Source organism: Bufo gargarizans, unplaced genomic scaffold (assembly GCF_014858855.1).
Source record: "Bufo gargarizans isolate SCDJY-AF-19 unplaced genomic scaffold, ASM1485885v1 original_scaffold_847_pilon, whole genome shotgun sequence".
Classification (NCBI taxonomy): domain Eukaryota; kingdom Metazoa; phylum Chordata; class Amphibia; order Anura; family Bufonidae; genus Bufo; species Bufo gargarizans.
In genome coordinates, this window is record NW_025334726.1 from 112,529 (window position 1) to 133,869 (window position 21,341).

The following is a 21,341-nucleotide window of genomic DNA, read 5'->3' on the forward strand; positions in this document are numbered from 1 at the left end:
TAATGGGAGAAATACATGAAAAATACATGTGAGCAGCCACAAGACATAGGCATACATGCCTGTTACCAGATGGTTGGGGGCCGCACAGAATGGTATCCAGGGTCGCATGTGGCCCCCGGGCCGCAGGTTGTGCACCTCTGGTGTAGAGCATATGATGTACTGTTCTAGTAATGGAGATCACTATGATGGAGGGTGTAGAGGATCTGATGTACTATTCTAGTAATGGACATCACTATGATGGAGGGTGTAGAGGATGTGATGTTGTGTTCTATTGATGGATGTAATGGAGATCACCATGATGGAGGGTGTAGAGGATGTGATGTACTGTTCTAGTGTTGGGAGTAATGGAGATCACCATGATGGAGGGTGTAGAGGATGTGATGTACTGTTCTAGTGTTGGGAGTAATGGAGATCACCATGATGGAGAGTGTAGAGGATGTGATGTACTGTTCTAGTGTTGGGAGTAATGGAGATCACCATGATGGAGGGTGTAGAGGATGTGATGTTGTGTTCTATTGATGGATGTAATGGAGATCACCATGATGGAGGGTGTAGAGCATATGATGTACTGTTCTAGTAATGGAGATCACTATGATGGAGGGTGTAGAGGATCTGATGTACTATTCTAGTAATGGACATCACTATGATGGAGGGTGTAGAGGATGTGATGTTGTGTTCTATTGATGGATGTAATGGAGATCACCATGATGGAGGGTGTAGAGGATGTGATGTACTGTTCTAGTGTTGGGAGTAATGGAGATCACCATGATGGAGGGTGTAGAGGATGTGATGTTGTGTTCTATTGATGGATGTAATGGAGATCACCATGATGGAGGGTGTAGAGGATGTGATGTACTGTTCTAGTGTTGGGAGTAATGGAGATCACCATGATGGAGGGTGTAGAGGATGTGATGTTGTGTTCTATTGATGGATGTAATGGAGATCACCATGATGGAGGGTGTAGAGGATGTGATGTACTGTTCTAGTGTTGGGAGTAATGGAGATCACCATGATGGAGGGTGTAGAGGATGTGATGTTGTGTTCTATTGATGGATGTAATGGAGATCACCATGATGGAGGGTGTAGAGGATGTGATGTTGTGTTCTATTGATGGATGTAATGGAGATCACCATGATGGAGGGTGTAGAGGATGTGATGTACTGTTCTAGTGTTGGGAGTAATGGAGATCACCATGATGGAGGGTGTAGAGGATGTGATGTTGTGTTCTATTGATGGATGTAATGGAGACCACCATGATGGAGGGTGTAGAGGATGTGATGTACTGTTCTAGTGTTGGGAGTAATGGAGATCACCATGATGGAGGGTGTAGAGGATGTGATGTTGTGTTCTATTGATGGATGTAATGGAGATCACCATGATGGAGGGTGTAGAGGATGTGATGTACTGTTCTAGTGTTGGGAGTAATGGAGATCACCATGATGGAGGGTGTAGAGAATGTGATGTACTGTTCTAGTGTTGGGAGTAATGGAGATCACCATGATGGAGGGTGTAGACGATGTGATGTTGTGTTCTATTGATGGATGTAATGGAGATCACCATGATGGAGGGTGTAGAGAATATGAAGTGTTCTAGTGGTGAAAGTAATGGAGATCAGTATGATGGAGGGTTAGAGCATATCATGTGATCTAGTAGTGGAAGTAATAGACATCCCCATTATCATATACTATTATAGTGATGGAAGAAATGGAGATCCCCATGATGATGGAGGGTGTGGAGGATATGATGTGTTCTAGTTATAGAAGTAATGAAGATCACCACGATGGAGGGTGTAGACCAGGGTTTTTTCAACTCTGGTACTTGGGACCCACCTACCGGTCAGAACTTGAGAATATCCCACAAGATCAATACCTGTGGTAAGTCCTGATGCATGGACACTAATTATATCACCTGCTCAATACTAAGGAAATCCTGAAAACATAACTGGTAGGTGGGTCCCGAGGACCAGAGTTGAGAAACCTTGACGTAGAGGATATGATATCCTTTTCTAGTAATGGAAGTATTGGAGATCATCATAAAGGAGGGTGTAGAGCAGGGGTGGGGAACCTCCGGCGGGGACCATTTCATGTGGTCCCCGGCCCCCTGCCAGAACATATTGTGAAAATGCTAATGACTGCTTACATTATGGCTGGGGGGTCTGATGGGGGCTAATCTGAAGCTAGGGAGGGTCTGATTGGGGTCTAATCTGAGTCTGGGAGGTCTGATCTGAGGCTTGGGGTCTGACCTAAGGCTGGGGAGGGTCTGATGGGGGTCTGGTCTGATGCTGGGGGTCTGGTCTGAGGCTGAGTGTCTGATCTGAGGCTGGGGGTCAGATAGTGGTCTGATCTGAAGCTAGGGAGGGTCTGATTGGGGTCTAATCTGAGGCTGGGAGGTATGATGGGGGTGTGATGTGAGGCTGGGGGTCTGATTTGAGGCTGGGGGTCGGATAGTGGTCTGTTCTGAAGCTAGGGAGGGTCTGATTGGGGTCTAATCTGAGGCTGGGAGGTTTGATGGGGTTCTGATCTAAAGCTGGGGGGGTCTGATGAGGGGTCTGATCTGAGGCTGATGTAGGCTGGGGAGTCTGATAGGAGGCTGATTTGAGGCAGATGGAGTTGGGGGGCAGATCTGAGGCTGAGAAAGGGACAAAGGCAGGGACAGTTACGAAGAAAGAGTGAAAGCTGGGTGAACCCCTCTCTGGACCCCCCTGGGTTTAGTGTGGCTGCCATTAATGCCAAATAAAGAACTAAATATGTAACATTCAGTCAAAATGGCGGCTGTACGATTTGTAATATGTATAGTGCAGGCGCCATTTTGTGCTGCAAAAATACAGCGTTCTAGATTTTTTTTAATTGAAGCCCAATTTCTGTAACTTACCCCTTAGTCAGTTATATGTTAGACCAAATACAGCAGTCAAATTTTTAAGTTGAGAGTTTTGTATGGCCCCTGAATTATACAAATATCCAAAATGCCCTTGGCAGCAAAAAGGTTCCCCACCCCTGGTGTAGAGGATGTGATGTACTGTTCTGGTGACAGAAGTAATGAAGATCACTGTGCTGGAGGGTGTGGAGGATATGATGTTGTGTTCTAGGATTGGAAGTAATGGAGATCACCATGATGGAGGGTGTAGAGGATATGATGTGTTCTAGTGACAGAAGTAATGAAGATCACTGTGATGAAGGGTGTAGAGGATATGATGTTGTGTTCTAGCGATGGATGTAATTGAGATCACCATGATGAAGGGTGTGGAGGATATGATGTCGTGTTCTAGGGTTGGAAGTAATGGAGATCACCATGATGGAGGGTGTAGAGGATATGATGTTGTGTTCTAGCGATGGATGTAATTGAGATTACCATGATGAAGGGTGTGGAGGATATGATGTCGTGTTCTAGGGTTGGAAGTAATGGAGATCACCATGATGGAGGGTGTAGAGGATATGATGTTGTGTTCTAGCGATGGATGTAATTGAGATCACCATGATGAAGGGTGTGGAGGATATGATGTCGTGTTCTAGGGTTGGAAGTAATGGAGATCACCATGATGAAGGGTGTGGAGGATATGATGTTGTGTTCTAGGGTTGGAAGTAATGGAGATCACCATGATGGAGGGTGTAGAGGATATGATGTAGTTGTAACGGATCTCCTGGCACCCCGACTGGGTACCTCCGTTGATGAATGCTCCTAGTGCTTCCTGAGGGCTCCAAGCACTCCACTTGACTCCGTAATCACTGCCGACTCCACAAACCACCGCAGCTTGGTTGAGTCTTGCCGTCTTCAACCCACCCTGGGCCCAAGACCAGGATCCAACTTCCAGTGGGTAGAACCGTGTTGTAATCCCAGGGGAGTATAATACCAATGGCAATCCCCAGAGTAAATATAGCTGTTCCCCCCACACATGAGATGAGACTCTATGTTGAGGGTAAAACGGGAACTCTCCTTATTGAAGACCAACTCAGTATATATACAGTTTAAGAAGTCTAACAACATAAAGCAATCAACCATGAACAACATGCAAACAGACATCTCCCCACCCTCCATAATGAATGAATAGGGAGAGAGGAGACATATGTGATGGGATTATCTCCTGAGTGTATCATAGGGTGATCTACTCATCTACACCAGAGTCGGCTACTTCTAGAGTCAGCTATCTTAATCCCCTTACTAACACAATCAGTGGGAATCTCAGTGCAGAGTTAACCCCAAAAGGTCTGAGGGGGGTCTCCATATTTCTGGGTCCGTAGCAAGGAGGCTGGCCCTCAGGCTTCTCAAGCAGCCCCAGTGACGGTTCAGTCCGTCACAGTAGTGTTTTAGTGATGGATGTAATTGAGATCACCATGATGAAGGGTGTGGAGGATATGATGTTGTGTTCTAGGGTTGGAAGTAATGGAGATCACTATGATGGAGGGTGTAGAGGATATGATGTGTTCTAGTGATGGAAGTAATAAAGATCACTGTGATGGAGGGGGTGGAGGATATGATGTCGTGTTCCAGTGATGGATGTAATGAAGATCACCATGATGGAGGGTGTGGAGGATATGATGTTGTGTTCTAGGGTTGGAAGTAATGGAGATCACCATGATGGAGAGTAGAGGATATGATGTGTATTCTAGTGATGGATGTAATGAAGATCACCATGATGGAGGGTGTAGAGCAGGCATGGCCAACCCGAGGCTCTCCAGCTGTTGTTAAACTACAACTCCCACCATGCCCTGCTGTAGGCTGATAGCTGTAGATTGTCCGGGCATGATGGGAATTGTAGTTTTGCAACAGCTGGAGAGCCTCAGGTTGGCCATCCCTGGTGTAGAGGAAATTATGTGTTCTAGTGATGGAAGTAATAGAGATCACCGTGATGGAGGGTGTAGAGTATATGATGTATTATTCTAGTGATGGATGTAATGAAGATCACCATGATGGAGGGTGTAGAGCAGGCATGGCCAACCCGAGGCTCTCCAGCTGTTGTTAAACTACAACTCCCACCATGCCCTGCTGTAGGCTGATAGCTGTAGATTGTCCGGGCATGATGGGAATTGTAGTTTTGCAACAGCTGGAGAGCCTCAGGTTGGCCATCCCTGGTGTAGAGGAAATTATGTGTTCTAGTGATGGAAGTAATAGAGATCACCGTGATGGAGGGTCTAGACCAGGCATGCTCAACCTGCGGCCCTCCAGCTGTTGTAAAAATACAACTCCCAGCATGCCCAAACAGCCTACAGCTATCAGCCTACAGCAGGGCATTGTGGGAGTTGTAGTTTTACAACAGCTGGAGGGCCGCAGGTTGAGCATCCCTGGTATAGAGGATATGATGTGGTGTTCTAGTGATGGATGTAATGGAGATCACCATGATGGAGGGTGTAGACAATATGATGTCCTGTTCTAGGGTTTGAAGTAATGTAGATCATCTTGATGGAGGGTGTATAAGATATTATGTTGTGTTCTATGGTTGGAAGTAATCGAGATCACCATGATGGATGGCGTAGAGGATATGATGTCATGTTTTGGGGTTGGAAGTTATGGAGATCACCATGATGGATGGTGTAGAGCATGGGTGTCAAACTCATGGCCCTCCAGATGTTGCAAAACTACAACTCCCATCATTCCCTGATAGCTGTAGTATGCCCATGCATGATGGGAGTTGTAGTTTTGCAACAGCTGGAGGGCCACGAGTTTGACATCCCTGGTGTAGAGGATATAATGTCCTGTTCTAGTGATGAAAGTAATAAAGAGATCACCATGATGGAGGATGTATAAGATATTATGTCATGTTCTAGGGTTGGAAGTTATGGAGATCACCATGTTGGAGGGTGTAGAGGATATGATGTGTTCTAGTGATGGATGTAATGGAGATCACCATGTTGGAGAGTAGAGGATATGATGTGTTCTAGCGATGGATGTAATGGAGATCACCATGATGGAGAGTAGAGGATATGATGTATTATTCTAGTGATGGATGTAATGGAGATCACCATGTTGGAGAATGTGCCGTTTCCAGTCTAGTATTATAACACTTTGTGAGCCATCGTTCAAGACTTTAAGTAGACTCGGTAGAGCAGGGTCTTGAAGGTCTTATCACATAAAGCCGATCTTCAATGATTCAGTTTTATTTTTAGCTGTTTTTTACACATCGTAAATAATTTGGTTCTGTAAGGTGACCTACATTGTGTAAACCTTTCCTTTTCAGTGGACTTTCCCCTGTCATGGATTTTGCTGTCTGGTTTTGTTTAGGGCCTGCGGTGAAGTTTAACCCCAACTACCTCGGCCTGCGGTTCCTGAGTACAGAGGGACAAGGTTACTGTCTGTATACATGACCCGAGCATGTTCTTTGGACTGGTCTAGCTTTATGCATGGGACCTCACCAGTTGGGCCTGTCTGTCGTAATTTGATCCTTCTGGTATCGGCCACTATTCCTCCTCTGCTTCTGCTGTGATACAATTGCTATTAAATTATTTTACTTCTGCACCAAATCCTGGATTTACGTTGGGATTTGGCCTAATCACGACTTTCTTTTTATTAACATTTTTGTACCAACATCCACATTTAGCGCTGTACTCGCCTGTCTCGTAGAGATGGACTAGAGCACAACTGCGCATGCTCAGGCTGCAGTTCATGCGGTGCTTGGGACCCCCATCTGTCATCTGTGGAGGTCCCAGCAATCAGACATATATCACATTATAGATGTCATTTGTAGTGAGCAGAGGAGGGGATTGGGTCGAGTTCAGTCTGATGTGTGGATTTGGGGTCTCTGCTCCTCCTTTACTGGGGCTATTCCTTCTCGGTGCTGTTATGGGGGCTTCTCACTCCTTCTCTATGGTGGGCTGTCTGTGCTCTCAGATGAAAACTCTTCTCTTGACTAAAAATTTATGACCTTTCACAGGATGAATGTTTGACCTCTGACCAGACCAACTCTACACCTTTTACTCCATATTGGAAATAGTTTCCTTCAGAAAAGCACAAACGTTGAGATCCGTAATGTTGTCTTCAGCGCAGAGCGGTGTTAGGCCAGCTTTACTTAAAGGGGGAGTCCAGTCTCGCTTCTTCTGCTCATTCTCTGCAATGGGAGTTACTGACACAGCAGGGCACCGGCGCGCTACACTGTTTCCACCTCGGGCCATGGAAACGGTGAGCTGGGACAACCCTTTAAGACTTCATTAAACTAGACAGGGCAGGTAGGAGGAGGTCCAGATTCATAATGCACGCCGATTTCTGGTGGCTTAGTGAATATCCACCAAAGTTTGTCTTTCTAGAGTGCCCTCCTGTCCCGCTCTCACCACGCCCCCTGCTGTCCCGCTCTCGCCACGCCCCCTGCTGTCCCGCTCTCGCCACGCCCCCTCCTGTCCCGCTCTCACCACTCCCCCTGCTGTCCCGCTCTCGCCACGCCCCCTGCTGTCCCGCTCTCGCCACGCCCCCTCCTGTCCCGCTCTCGCCACTCCCCCTGCTGTCCCGCTCTCGCCACGCCCCCTCCTGTCCCGCTCTCGCCACGCCCCCTCCTGTCCCGCTCTCGCCACGCCCCCTCCTGTCCCGCTCTCGCCACGCCCCCTGCTGTCCCGCTCTCGCCACGCAGCCTCCCGTCCCGCTCTCGCCACGCCCCCTCCTGTCCCGCTCTCGCCACGCCCCCTCCTGTCCCGCTCTCGCCACGCCCCCTCCTGTCCCGCTCTCACCACTCCCCCTGCTGTCCCGCTCTCGCCACGCCCCCTGCTGTCCCGCTCTCGCCACGCCCCCTCCTGTCCCGCTCTCGCCACTCCCCCTGCTGTCCCGCTCTCGCCACGCCCCCTCCTGTCCCGCTCTCGCCACGCCCCTCCTGTCCCGCTCTCGCCACGCCCCCTCCTGTCCCGCTCTCGCCACGCCCCCTGCTGTCCCGCTCTCGCCACGCCCCCTGCTGTCCCGCTCTCGCCACGCCCCCTGCTGTCCCGCTCTCGCCACGCCCCCTCCTGTCCCGCTCTCGCCACGCCCCCTCCTGTCCCGCTCTCGCCACGCCCCCTCCTGTCCCGCTTTCGCCACGCCCCCTCCCGTCCCGCTCTGGCCACGCCCCCTCCCGTCCCGCTCTCGCCACGCCCCGTCCCGCTCTCACCACGCCGCCTCCCATCCCGCTCTCACCACGCCGCCTCCCGTCCCGCTCTCGCCACGCCGCCTCCCGTCCCGCTCTCGCCACGCCGCCTCCCGTCCCGCTCTCGCCACCTCTCCTCCCGTCCCGCTCTCGCCACGCCGCCTCCCGTCCCGCTCTCGCCACGCCGCCTCCCGTCCCGCTCTCGCCACGCCGCCTCCCGTCCCGCTCTCGCCACGCCGCCTCCCGTCCCGCTCTCGCCACGCCGCCTCCCGTCCCGCTCTCGCCAGGCCGCCTCCCGTCCCGCTCTCGCCAGGCCGCCTCCCGTCCCGCTCTCGCCACGCCCCCTCCCGACACTGTACACTGTATATGGTGATATGTGACCCCCACTGCATATAGAGATCCGTGACCCCCTGTACACTGTATATGGTGATATGTGACCCCCACCACTGCATATAGAGATCAGTGACCCCCTGTACACTGTATATGGTGATATGTGACCCCCTGTACACTGCATATAGAGATCAGTGACCCCCTGTACACTGTATATGGTGATATGTGACCCCCACCACTGCATATAGAGATCCGTGACCCCCTGTACACTGTATATGGTGATATGTGACCCCCTGTACACTGTATATGGTGATATGTGACCCCCACCACTGCATATAGAGATCAGTGACCCCCTGTACACTGTATATGGTGATATGTGACCCCCACCACTGCATATAGAGATCAGTGACCCCCACCACTGCATATAGAGATCAGTGACCCCCTGTACACTGTATATGGTGATATGTGACCTCCACCACTGCATATAGAGATCAGTGACCCCCTGTACACTGTATATGGTGATATGTGACCCCCTGTACACTGTATATAGAGATCAGTGACCCCCTGTACACTGTATATGGTGATATGTGACCCCCACCACTGCATATAGAGATCAGTGACCCCCTGTACACTGTATATGGTGATATGTGACCCCCACCACTGCATATAGAGATCAGTGACCCCCTGTACCACTGCATATAGAGATCAGTGACCCCCTGTACACTGTATATGGTGATATGTGACCCCCACCACTGCATATAGAGATCAGTGACCCCCTGTACACTGTATATGGTGATATGTGACCCCCACCACTGCATATAGAGATCAGTGACCCCCTGTACACTGTATATGGTGATATGTGACCCCCACCACTGCATATAGAGATCCGTGACCCCCTGTACACTGTATATGGTGATATGTGACCCCCTGTACACTGTATATGGTGATATGTGACCCCCTGTACACTGTATATAGAGATCAGTGACCCCCTGTACACTGTATATGGTAATATGTGACCCCCACCAATGCATATAGAGATCAGTGACCCCCCTGTACACTGTATATGGTAATATGTGACCCCCACCACTGCATATAGAGATCTGTGACCCCCTGTACACTGTATATGGTAATATGTGACCCCCACCACTGCATATAGAGATCAGTGACCCCCCTGTACACTGTATATGGTGATATGTGACCCCCACCACTGCATATAGAGATCAGTGACCCCTGTACACTGTATATGGTGATATGTGACCCCCACCACTGCATATAGAGATCAGTGACCCCCTGTACACTGTATATGGTGATATGTGACCCCCACCACTGCATATAGAGATCAGTGACCCCCTGTACACTGTATATGGTGATATGTGACCCCCACCACTGCATATAGAGATCAGTGACCCCCTGTACACTGTATATGGTGATATGTGACCCCCACCACTGCATATAGAGATCAGTGACCCCCTGTACACTGTATATGGTGATATGTGACCCCCACCACTGCATATAGAGATCAGTGACCCCCTGTACACTGTATATGGTGATATGTGACCCCCACCACTGCATATAGAGATCAGTGACCCCCTGTACTCTGTATATGGTGATATGTGACCCCCACCACTGCATATAGAGATCAGTGACCCCCTGTACACTGTATATGGTGATATGTGACCCCCACCACTGCATATAGAGATCGGTGACCCTCTGTACACTGTATATGGTGATATGTGACCCCCACCACTGCATATAGAGATCAGTGACCCCCTGTACACTGTATATGGTGATATGTGACCCCCTGTACACTGTATATGGTGATATGTGACCCCCTGTACACTGTATATGATGATATGTGACCCCCACCACTGCATATAGAGATCAGTGACCCCCTGTACACTGTATATGGTGATATGTGACCCCCACCACTGCATATAGAGATCAGTGACCCCCTGTACACTGTATATGGCGATATGTGACCTCCACCACTGCATATAGAGATCCGTGACCCCCTGTACTCTGTATATGGTGATATGTGACCCCCACCACTACATATAGAGATCAGTGACCCCCTGTACACTGTATATGGTGATATGTGACCCCCACCACTGCATATAGAGATCAGTGACCCCCTGTACACTGTATATGGTGATATGTGACCCCCTGTACACTGTATATAGAGATCAGTGACCCCCAGTACACTGTATATGGTGATATGTGACCCCCACCACTGCATATAGAGATCCGTGACCCCCTGTACACTGTATATGGTGATATGTGACCCCCTGTACACTGTATATGGTGATATGTGACCCCCTGTACACTGTATATAGAGATCAGTGACCCCCTGTACACTGTATATGGTAATATGTGACCCCCACCACTGCATATAGAGATCAGTGACCCCCCTGTACACTGTATATGGTGATATGTGACCCCCACCACTGCATATAGAGATCAGTGACCCCTGTACACTGTATATGGTGATATGTGACCCCCACCACTGCATATAGAGATCAGTGACCCCCTGTACACTGTATATGGTAATATGTGACCCCCTGTACACTGTATATGGTGATATGTGACCCCCACCACTGCATATAGAGATCAGTGACCCCCTGTACACTGTATATGGTGATATGTGACCCCCACCACTGCATATAGAGATCAGTGACCCCCTGTACACTGTATATGGTGATATGTGACCCCCACCACTGCATATAGAGATCAGTGACCCCCTGTACACTGTATATGGTGATATGTGACCCCCACCACTGCATATAGAGATCAGTGACCCCCTGTACACTGTATATGGTGATATGTGACCCCCACCACTGCATATAGAGATCAGTGACCCCCTGTACTCTGTATATGGTGATATGTGACCCCCACCACTGCATATAGAGATCGGTGACCCTCTGTACACTGTATATGGTGATATGTGACCCCCACCACTGCATATAGAGATCAGTGACCCCCTGTACACTGTATATGGTGATATGTGACCCCCTGTACACTGTATATGGTGATATGTGACCCCCTGTACACTGTATATGATGATATGTGACCCCCACCACTGCATATAGAGATCAGTGACCCCCTGTACATTGTATATGGCGATATGTGACCTCCACCACTGCATATAGAGATCAGTGACCCCCTGTACACTGTATATGGTGATATGTGACCCCCTGTACACTGTATATAGAGATCAGTGACCCCCTGTACACTGTATATGGTGATATGTGACCCCCACCACTGCATATAGAGATCAGTGACCCCCTGTACACTGTATATGGTGATATGTGACCCCCACCACTGCATATAGAGATCAGTGACCCCCACCACTGCATATAGAGATCAGTGACCCCCTGTACACTGTATATGGTGATATGTGACCCCCACCACTGCATATAGAGATCAGTGACCCCCTGTACACTGTATATGGTGATATGTGACCCCCTGTACACTGTATATAGAGATCAGTGACCCCCAGTACACTGTATATGGTGATATGTGACCCCCACCACTGCATATAGAGATCCGTGACCCCCTGTACACTGTATATGGTGATATGTGACCCCCTGTACACTGTATATGGTGATATGTGACCCCCTGTACACTGTATATAGAGATCAGTGACCCCCTGTACACTGTATATGGTAATATGTGACCCCCACCACTGCATATAGAGATCAGTGACCCCCCTGTACACTGTATATGGTAATATGTGACCCCCACCACTGCATATAGAGATCCGTGACCCCCTGTACACTGCATATAGAGATCAGTGACCCCCACCACTGCATATAGAGATCAGTGACCCCTGTACACTGTATATGGTGATATGTGACCCCCACCACTGCATATAGAGATCAGTGACCCCCTGTACACTGTATATGGTAATATGTGACCCCCTGTACACTGTATATGGTGATATGTGACCCCCACCACTGCATATAGAGATCAGTGACCCCCTGTACACTGTATATGGTGATATGTGACCCCCACCACTGCATATAGAGATCAGTGACCCCCTGTACACTGTATATGGTGATATGTGACCCCCACCACTGCATATAGAGATCAGTGACCCCCTGTACACTGTATATGGTGATATGTGACCCCCACCACTGCATATAGAGATCGGTGACCCTCTGTACACTGTATATGGTGATATGTGACCCCCACCACTGCATATAGAGATCAGTGACCCCCTGTACACTGTATATGGTGATATGTGACCCCCTGTACACTGTATATGGTGATATGTGACCCCCTGTACACTGTATATGATGATATGTGACCCCCACCACTGCATATAGAGATCAGTGACCCCCTGTACACTGTATATGGTGATATGTGACCCCCACCACTGCATATAGAGATCAGTGACCCCCTGTACACTGTATATGGCGATATGTGACCTCCACCACTGCATATAGAGATCCGTGACCCCCTGTACTCTGTATATGGTGATATGTGACCCCCACCACTGCATATAGAGATCAGTGACCCCCTGTACACTGTATATGGTGATATGTGACCCCCACCACTGCATATAGAGATCAGTGACCCCCTGTACACTGTATATGGTGATATGTGACCCCCTGTACACTGTATATAGAGATCAGTGACCCCCAGTACACTGTATATGGTGATATGTGACCCCCACCACTGCATATAGAGATCCGTGACCCCCTGTACACTGTATATGGTGATATGTGACCCCCTGTACACTGTATATGGTGATATGTGACCCCCTGTACACTGTATATAGAGATCAGTGACCCCCTGTACACTGTATATGGTAATATGTGACCCCCACCACTGCATATAGAGATCAGTGACCCCCCTGTACACTGTATATGGTGATATGTGACCCCCACCACTGCATATAGAGATCAGTGACCCCTGTACACTGTATATGGTGATATGTGACCCCCACCACTGCATATAGAGATCAGTGACCCCCTGTACACTGTATATGGTAATATGTGACCCCCTGTACACTGTATATGGTGATATGTGACCCCCACCACTGCATATAGAGATCAGTGACCCCCTGTACACTGTATATGGTGATATGTGACCCCCACCACTGCATATAGAGATCAGTGACCCCCTGTACACTGTATATGGTGATATGTGACCCCCACCACTGCATATAGAGATCAGTGACCCCCTGTACACTGTATATGGTGATATGTGACCCCCACCACTGCATATAGAGATCAGTGACCCCCTGTACACTGTATATGGTGATATGTGACCCCCACCACTGCATATAGAGATCAGTGACCCCCTGTACTCTGTATATGGTGATATGTGACCCCCACCACTGCATATAGAGATCAGTGACCCCCTGTACACTGTATATGGTGATATGTGACCCCCTGTACACTGTATATGGTGATATGTGACCCCCTGTACACTGTATATGATGATATGTGACCCGCTCCACTGCATATAGAGATCAGTGACCCCCTGTACATTGTATATGGCGATATGTGACCTCCACCACTGCATATAGAGATCAGTGACCCCCTGTACACTGTATATGGTGATATGTGACCCCCTGTACACTGTATATAGAGATCAGTGACCCCCTGTACACTGTATATGGTGATATGTGACCCCCACCACTGCATATAGAGATCAGTGACCCCCTGTACACTGTATATGGTGATATGTGACCCCCACCACTGCATATAGAGATCAGTGACCCCCACCACTGCATATAGAGATCAGTGACCCCCTGTACACTGTATATGGTGATATGTGACCCCCACCACTGCATATAGAGATCAGTGACCCCCTGTACACTGTATATGGTGATATGTGACCCCCTGTACACTGTATATAGAGATCAGTGACCCCCAGTACACTGTATATGGTGATATGTGACCCCCACCACTGCATATAGAGATCCGTGACCCCCTGTACACTGTATATGGTGATATGTGACCCCCTGTACACTGTATATGGTGATATGTGACCCCCTGTACACTGTATATAGAGATCAGTGACCCCCTGTACACTGTATATGGTAATATGTGACCCCCACCAATGCATATAGAGATCAGTGACCCCCCTGTACACTGTATATGGTGATATGTGACCCCCACCACTGCATATAGAGATCAGTGACCCCTGTACACTGTATATGGTGATATGTGACCCCCACCACTGCATATAGAGATCAGTGACCCCCTGTACACTGTATATGGTAATATTAGACCCCCTGTACACTGTATATGGTGATATGTGACCCCCACCACTGCATATAGAGATCAGTGACCCCCTGTACACTGTATATGGTGATATGTGACCCCCACCACTGCATATAGAGATCAGTGACCCCCTGTACACTGTATATGGTGATATGTGACCCCCACCACTGCATATAGAGATCAGTGACCCCCTGTACACTGTATATGGTGATATGTGACCCCCACCACTGCATATAGAGATCAGTGACCCCCTGTACACTGTATATGGTGATATGTGACCCCCACCACTGCATATAGAGATCAGTGACCCCCTGTACTCTGTATATGGTGATATGTGACCCCCACCACTGCATATAGAGATCGGTGACCCTCTGTACACTGTATATGGTGATATGTGACCCCCACCACTGCATATAGAGATCAGTGACCCCCTGTACACTGTATATGGTGATATGTGACCCCCTGTACACTGTATATGGTGATATGTGACCCCCTGTACACTGTATATGATGATATGTGACCCCCACCACTGCATATAGAGATCAGTGACCCCCTGTACATTGTATATGGCGATATGTGACCTCCACCACTGCATATAGAGATCAGTGACCCCCTGTACACTGTATATGGTGATATGTGACCCCCTGTACACTGTATATAGAGATCAGTGACCCCCTGTACACTGTATATGGTGATATGTGACCCCCACCACTGCATATAGAGATCAGTGACCCCCTGTACACTGTATATGGTGATATGTGACCCCCACCACTGCATATAGAGATCAGTGACCCCCACCACTGCATATAGAGATCAGTGACCCCCTGTACACTGTATATGGTGATATGTGACCCCCACCACTGCATATAGAGATCAGTGACCCCCTGTACACTGTATATGGTGATATGTGACCCCCACCACTGCATATAGAGATCCGTGACCCCCTGTACACTGTATATGGTGATATGTGACCCCCACCACTGCATATAGAGATCAGTGACCCCCTGTACACTGTATATGGTGATATGTGACCCCCACCACTGTATATAGAGATCAGTGACCCCCTGTACTCTGTATATGGTGATATGTGACCCCCACCACTGTATATAGAGATCCGTGACCCCCTGTACACTGTGTATGGTGATATGTGACCCCCACCACTGTATATAGAGATCCGTGACCCCCTGTACACTGTATATGGTGATATGTGACCCCCACCACTGCATATAGAGATCAGTGACCCCCTGTACACTGTGTATGGTGATATGTGACCCCCACCACTGCATATAGAGATCAGTGACCCCCTGTACACTGTGTATGGTGATATGTGACCCCCACCACTGTATATAGAGATCCGTGACCCCCTGTACACTGTATATGGCGATATGTAACCCCCACCACTGCATATAGAGATCAGTGACCCCCTGTACACTGTATATGGTGATATGTGACCCCCACCACTGTATATAGAGATCCGTGACCCCCTGTACACTGTGTATGGTGATATGTGACCCCCACCACTGCATATAGAGATCCGTGACCCCCTGTACACTGTATATGGTGATATGTGACCCCCACCACTGCATATAGAGATCCGTGACCCCCTGTACACTGTATATGGTGATATGTGACCCCCACCACTGCATATAGAGATCAGTGACCCCCTGTACACTGTATATGGTGATATGTAACCCCCCACCACTGCATATAGAGATCAGTGACCCCCTGTACTCTGTATATGGTGATATGTGACCCCCACCACTGTATATAGAGATCAGTGACCCCCTGTACTCTGTATATGGTGATATGTGACCCCCACCACTGTATATAGAGATCCGTGACCCCCTGTACACTGTGTATGGTGATATGTGACCCCCACCACTGCATATAGAGATCCGTGACCCCCTGTACACTGTATATGGTGATATGTGACCCCCACCACTGCATATAGAGATCAGTGACCCCCTGTACACTGTATATGGTGATATGTGACCCCCACCACTGCATATAGAGATCAGTGACCCCCTGTACACTGTATATGGTGATATGTGACCTCCACCACTGCATATAGAGATCAGTGACCCCCTGTACACTGTATATAGAGATCAGTGACCCCCTGTACTCTGTATATGGTGATATGTGACCCCCACCACTGCATATAGAGATCAGTGACCCCCCTGTACACTGTATATGGTGATATGTGACCCCCTGTATACTGTATATAGAGATCCGTGACCCTCTGTACACTGTATATGGTGATATGTGACCCCCTGTACACTGCATATAGAGATCAGTGACCCCCTGTACACTGTATATGGTGATATGTGACCCCCTGTACACTGCATATAGAGATCAGTGACCCCCTGTACACTGTATATGGTGATATGTGACCCCCACCACTGCATATAGAGATCAGTGACCCCCCCTGTACACTGTATATGGTGATATGTGACCCCCTGTACACTGCATATAGAGATCAGTGACCCCCTGTACATTGTATATGGCGATATGTGACCCCCACCACTGCATATAGAGATCAGTGACCCCCTGTACACTGTATATGGTGATCTGTGACCTCCACCACTGCATATAGAGATCAGTGACCCCCTGTACACAGTATATGGTGATATGTGACCCCCACCACTGCATATAGAGATCAGTGACCCCCTGTACACTGTATATGGTGATATGTGACCCCCACCACTGCATATAGAGATCCGTGACCCCCTGTACACTGTATATGGTGATATGTGACCCCCACCACTGCATATAGAGATCAGTGACCCCCTGTACACTGTATATGGTAATATGTGACCCCCACCACTGTATATAGAGATCCGTGACCCCCTGTACACTGTATATGGTGATATGTAACCCCCACCACTGCATATAGAGATCAGTGACCCCCTGTACACTGTGTATGGTGATATGTGACCCCCCACCACTGCATATAGAGATCCGTGACCCCCTGTACACTGTATATGGTGATATGTGACCCCCACCACTGCATATAGAGATCAGTGACCCCCTGTACACTGTATATGGTGATATGTGACCCCCTGTACACTGTATATAGAGATCAGTGACCCCCTGTACACTGTATATGGTGATATGTGACCCCCACCACTGCATATAGAGATCAGTGACCCCCTGTACACTGTATATGGTGATATGTAACCCCCCACCACTGCATATAGAGATCAGTGACCCCCTGTACACTGTATATGGCGATATGTGACCCCCTGTACACTGTATATAGAGATCAGTGACCCCCTGTACACTGTATATGGTGATATGTGACCCCCACCACTGCATATAGAGATCAGTGACCCCCTGTACACTGTATATGGTGATATGTGACCCCCACCACTGTATATAGAGATCAGTGACCCCCTGTACACTGTATATGGTGATATGTGACCCCCACCACTGTATATAGAGATCAGTAACCCCCTGTACACTGTATATGGTGATATGTGACCCCCACCACTGCATATAGAGATCAGTGACCCCCCTGTACACTGTATATGGTGATATGTGACCCCCACCACTGCATATAGAGATCAGTGACCCCCTGTACACTGTATATGGTGATATGTGACCTCCACCACTGCATATAGAGATCAGTGACCCCCTGTACACTGTATATAGAGATCAGTGACCCCCTGTACTCTGTATATGGTGATATGTGACCCCCACCACTGCATATAGAGATCAGTGACCCCCTGTACACTGTATATGGTGATATGTGACCCCCACCACTGCATATAGAGATCAGTGACCCCCTGTACACTGTATATGGTGATATGTGACCTCCACCACTGCATATAGAGATCAGTGACCCCCTGTACACTGCATATAGAGATCAGTGACCCCCCTGTACACTGTATATGGTGATATGTGACCCCCTGTACACTGTATATAGAGATCCGTGACCCTCTGTACACTGTATATGGTGATATGTGACCCCCACCACTGCATATAGAGATCAGTGACCCCCCTGTACACTGTATATGGTGATATGTGACCCCCTGTACACTGTATATAGAGATCCGTGACCCTCTGTACACTGTATATGGTGATATGTGACCCCCACCACTGCATATAGAGATCCGTGACCCCCTGTACACTGTATATGGTGATATGTAACCCCCACCACTGCATATAGAGATCAGTGACTCCCCTGTACACTGTATATGGTGATATGTGACCCCCACCACTGCATATAGAGATCAGTGACCCCCCTGTACACTGTATATGGTGATATGTGACCCCCTGTACACTGTATATAGAGATCCGTGACCCTCTGTACACTGTATATGGTGATATGTGACCCCCACCACTGCATATAGAGATCCGTGACCCCCTGTACACTGTATATAGAGATCAGTGACCCCCTGTACACTGTATATAGTGATATGTGACCCCACCACTGCATATAGAGATCAGTGACCCCCTGTACACTGTATATGGTGATATGTGACCCCCACCACTGTATATAGAGATCAGTGACCCCCTGTACACTGTATATGGTGATATGTAACCCCCACCACTGCATATAGAGATCAGTGACCCCTGTACACTGTATATGGTGATATGTGACCCCCACCACTGCATATAGAGATCAGTGACCCCCTGTACACTGTATATAGTGATATGTGACCCCACCACTGCATATAGAGATCAGTGACCCCCTGTACACTGTATATGGTGATATGTGACCCCCACCACTGTATATAGAGATCAGTGACCCCCTGTACACTGTATATGGTGATATGTGACCCCCACCACTGCATATAGAGATCAGTGACCCCCTGTACTCTGTATATGGTGATATGTGACCCCCACCACTGCATATAGAGATCAGTGACCCCTGTACACTGTATATGGTGATATGTGACCCCCCCCCACCACTGCATATATAGATCCGTGACCCCTGTACACTGTATATGGTGATATGTGACCCCCACCACTGCATATAGAGATCAGTGACCCCCTGTACTCTGTATATGGTGATATGTGACCCCCACCACTGCATATAGAGATCAGTGACCCCTGTACACTGTATATGGTGATATGTGACCCCCACCACTGCATATAGAGATCAGTGACCCCCTGTACACTGTATATGGTGATATGTGACCCCCACCACTGCATATAGAGATCCGTGACCCCCTGTACACTGTATATGGTGATATGTGACCCCCACCACTGCATATAGAGATCAGTGACCCCCTGTACACTGTATATGGTAATATGTGACCCCCTGTACACTGTATATGGTGATATGTGACCCCCACCACTGCATATAGAGATCAGTGACCCCCCTGTACACTGTATATGGTGATATGTGACCCCCACCACTGCATATAGAGATCAGTGACCCCCTGTACACTGTATATGGTGATATGTGACCCCCACCACTGCATATAGAGATCAGTGACCCCCTGTACACTGTATATGGTGATATGTGACCCCCACCACTGCATATAGAGATCGGTGACCCTCTGTACACTGTATATGGTGATATGTGACCCCCACCACTGCATATAGAGATCAGTGACCCCCTGTACACTGTATATGGTGATATGTGACCCCCACCACTGCATATAGAGATCCGTGACCCCCTGTACACTGCATATAGAGATCTGTGACCCCCACCACTGCATATAGAGATCAGTGACCCCCTGTACACTGTATATGGTGATATGTGACCCCCACCACTGCATATAGAGATCAGTGACCCCCTGTACACTGTATATGGTGATATGTGACCCCCACCACTGCATATAGAGATCCGTGACCCCCTGTACACTGTATATGGTGATATGTGACCCCCACCACTGCATATAGAGATCAGTGACCCCCTGTACACTGTATATGGTGATATGTGACCCCCACCACTGCATATAGAGATCAGTGACCCCCTGTACACTGTATATGGTGATATGTGACCCCCACCACTGCATATAGAGATCCGTGACCCCCTGTACACTGTATATGGTGATATGTGACCCCCACCACTGCATATAGAGATCCGTGACCCCCTGTACACTGTATATGGTGATATGTGACCCCCACCACTGCATATAGAGATCCGTGACCCCCTGTACACTGTATATGGTGATATGTGACCCCCACCACTGCATATAGAGATCAGTGACCCCCTGTACACTGTATATGGTGATATGTGACCCCCACCACTGCATATAGAGATCAGTGACCCCCTGTACACTGTATATGGTGATATGTGACCTCCACCACTGCATATAGAGATCCGTGACCCCCTGTACACTGTATATGGTGATATGTGACCCCCACCACTGCATATAGAGATCCGTGACCCCCTGTACACTGTATATGGTGATATGTGACCCCCACCACTGCATATAGAGATCCGTGACCCCCTGTACACTGCATATAGAGATCTGTGACCCCCACCACTGCATATAGAGATCAGTGACCCCCTGTACACTGTATATGGTGATATGTGACCCCCACCACTGCATATAGAGATCAGTGACCCCCTGTACTCTGTATATGGTGATATGTGACCCCCACCACTGCATATAGAGATCCGTGACCCCCTGTACACTGTATATGATCTGTGGCCAGTACATGTCACGTGATCTGTGGCCAGTACATGTCACATGATAGAAATACTTCATGGTTTTGTCTAGTGTCTGGGGCACTCTGGAGTGTTGATACTTAAGGTGGCCAACCCCTTTAAGGACAGAGGACTTCTC

The 21,341-nt window shown here is 48.7% G+C and overlaps 1 protein-coding gene across 4 annotated transcripts in view; it reads left to right on the top strand.

Moving 5' to 3' along the window:
- Positions 1-21,341, top strand: part of ARFIP2 (ADP ribosylation factor interacting protein 2) — a 79,442-nt gene that overhangs the window by 42,798 nt on the left and 15,303 nt on the right. For 2 of the 4 annotated variants that reach the window (XM_044275074.1, XM_044275075.1), the window contains exon 4: positions 6,214-6,276. The exons of 1 other annotated variant lie outside the window; for it this stretch is intronic. In XM_044275074.1, the coding sequence (XP_044131009.1) occupies positions 6,214-6,276 (63 nt within the window). Of the gene's footprint in view, positions 1-6,213; positions 6,277-6,944; positions 7,108-21,341 lie in introns of those variants that run through there. One more of the 4 variants, XM_044275077.1, reaches the window with a different exon arrangement.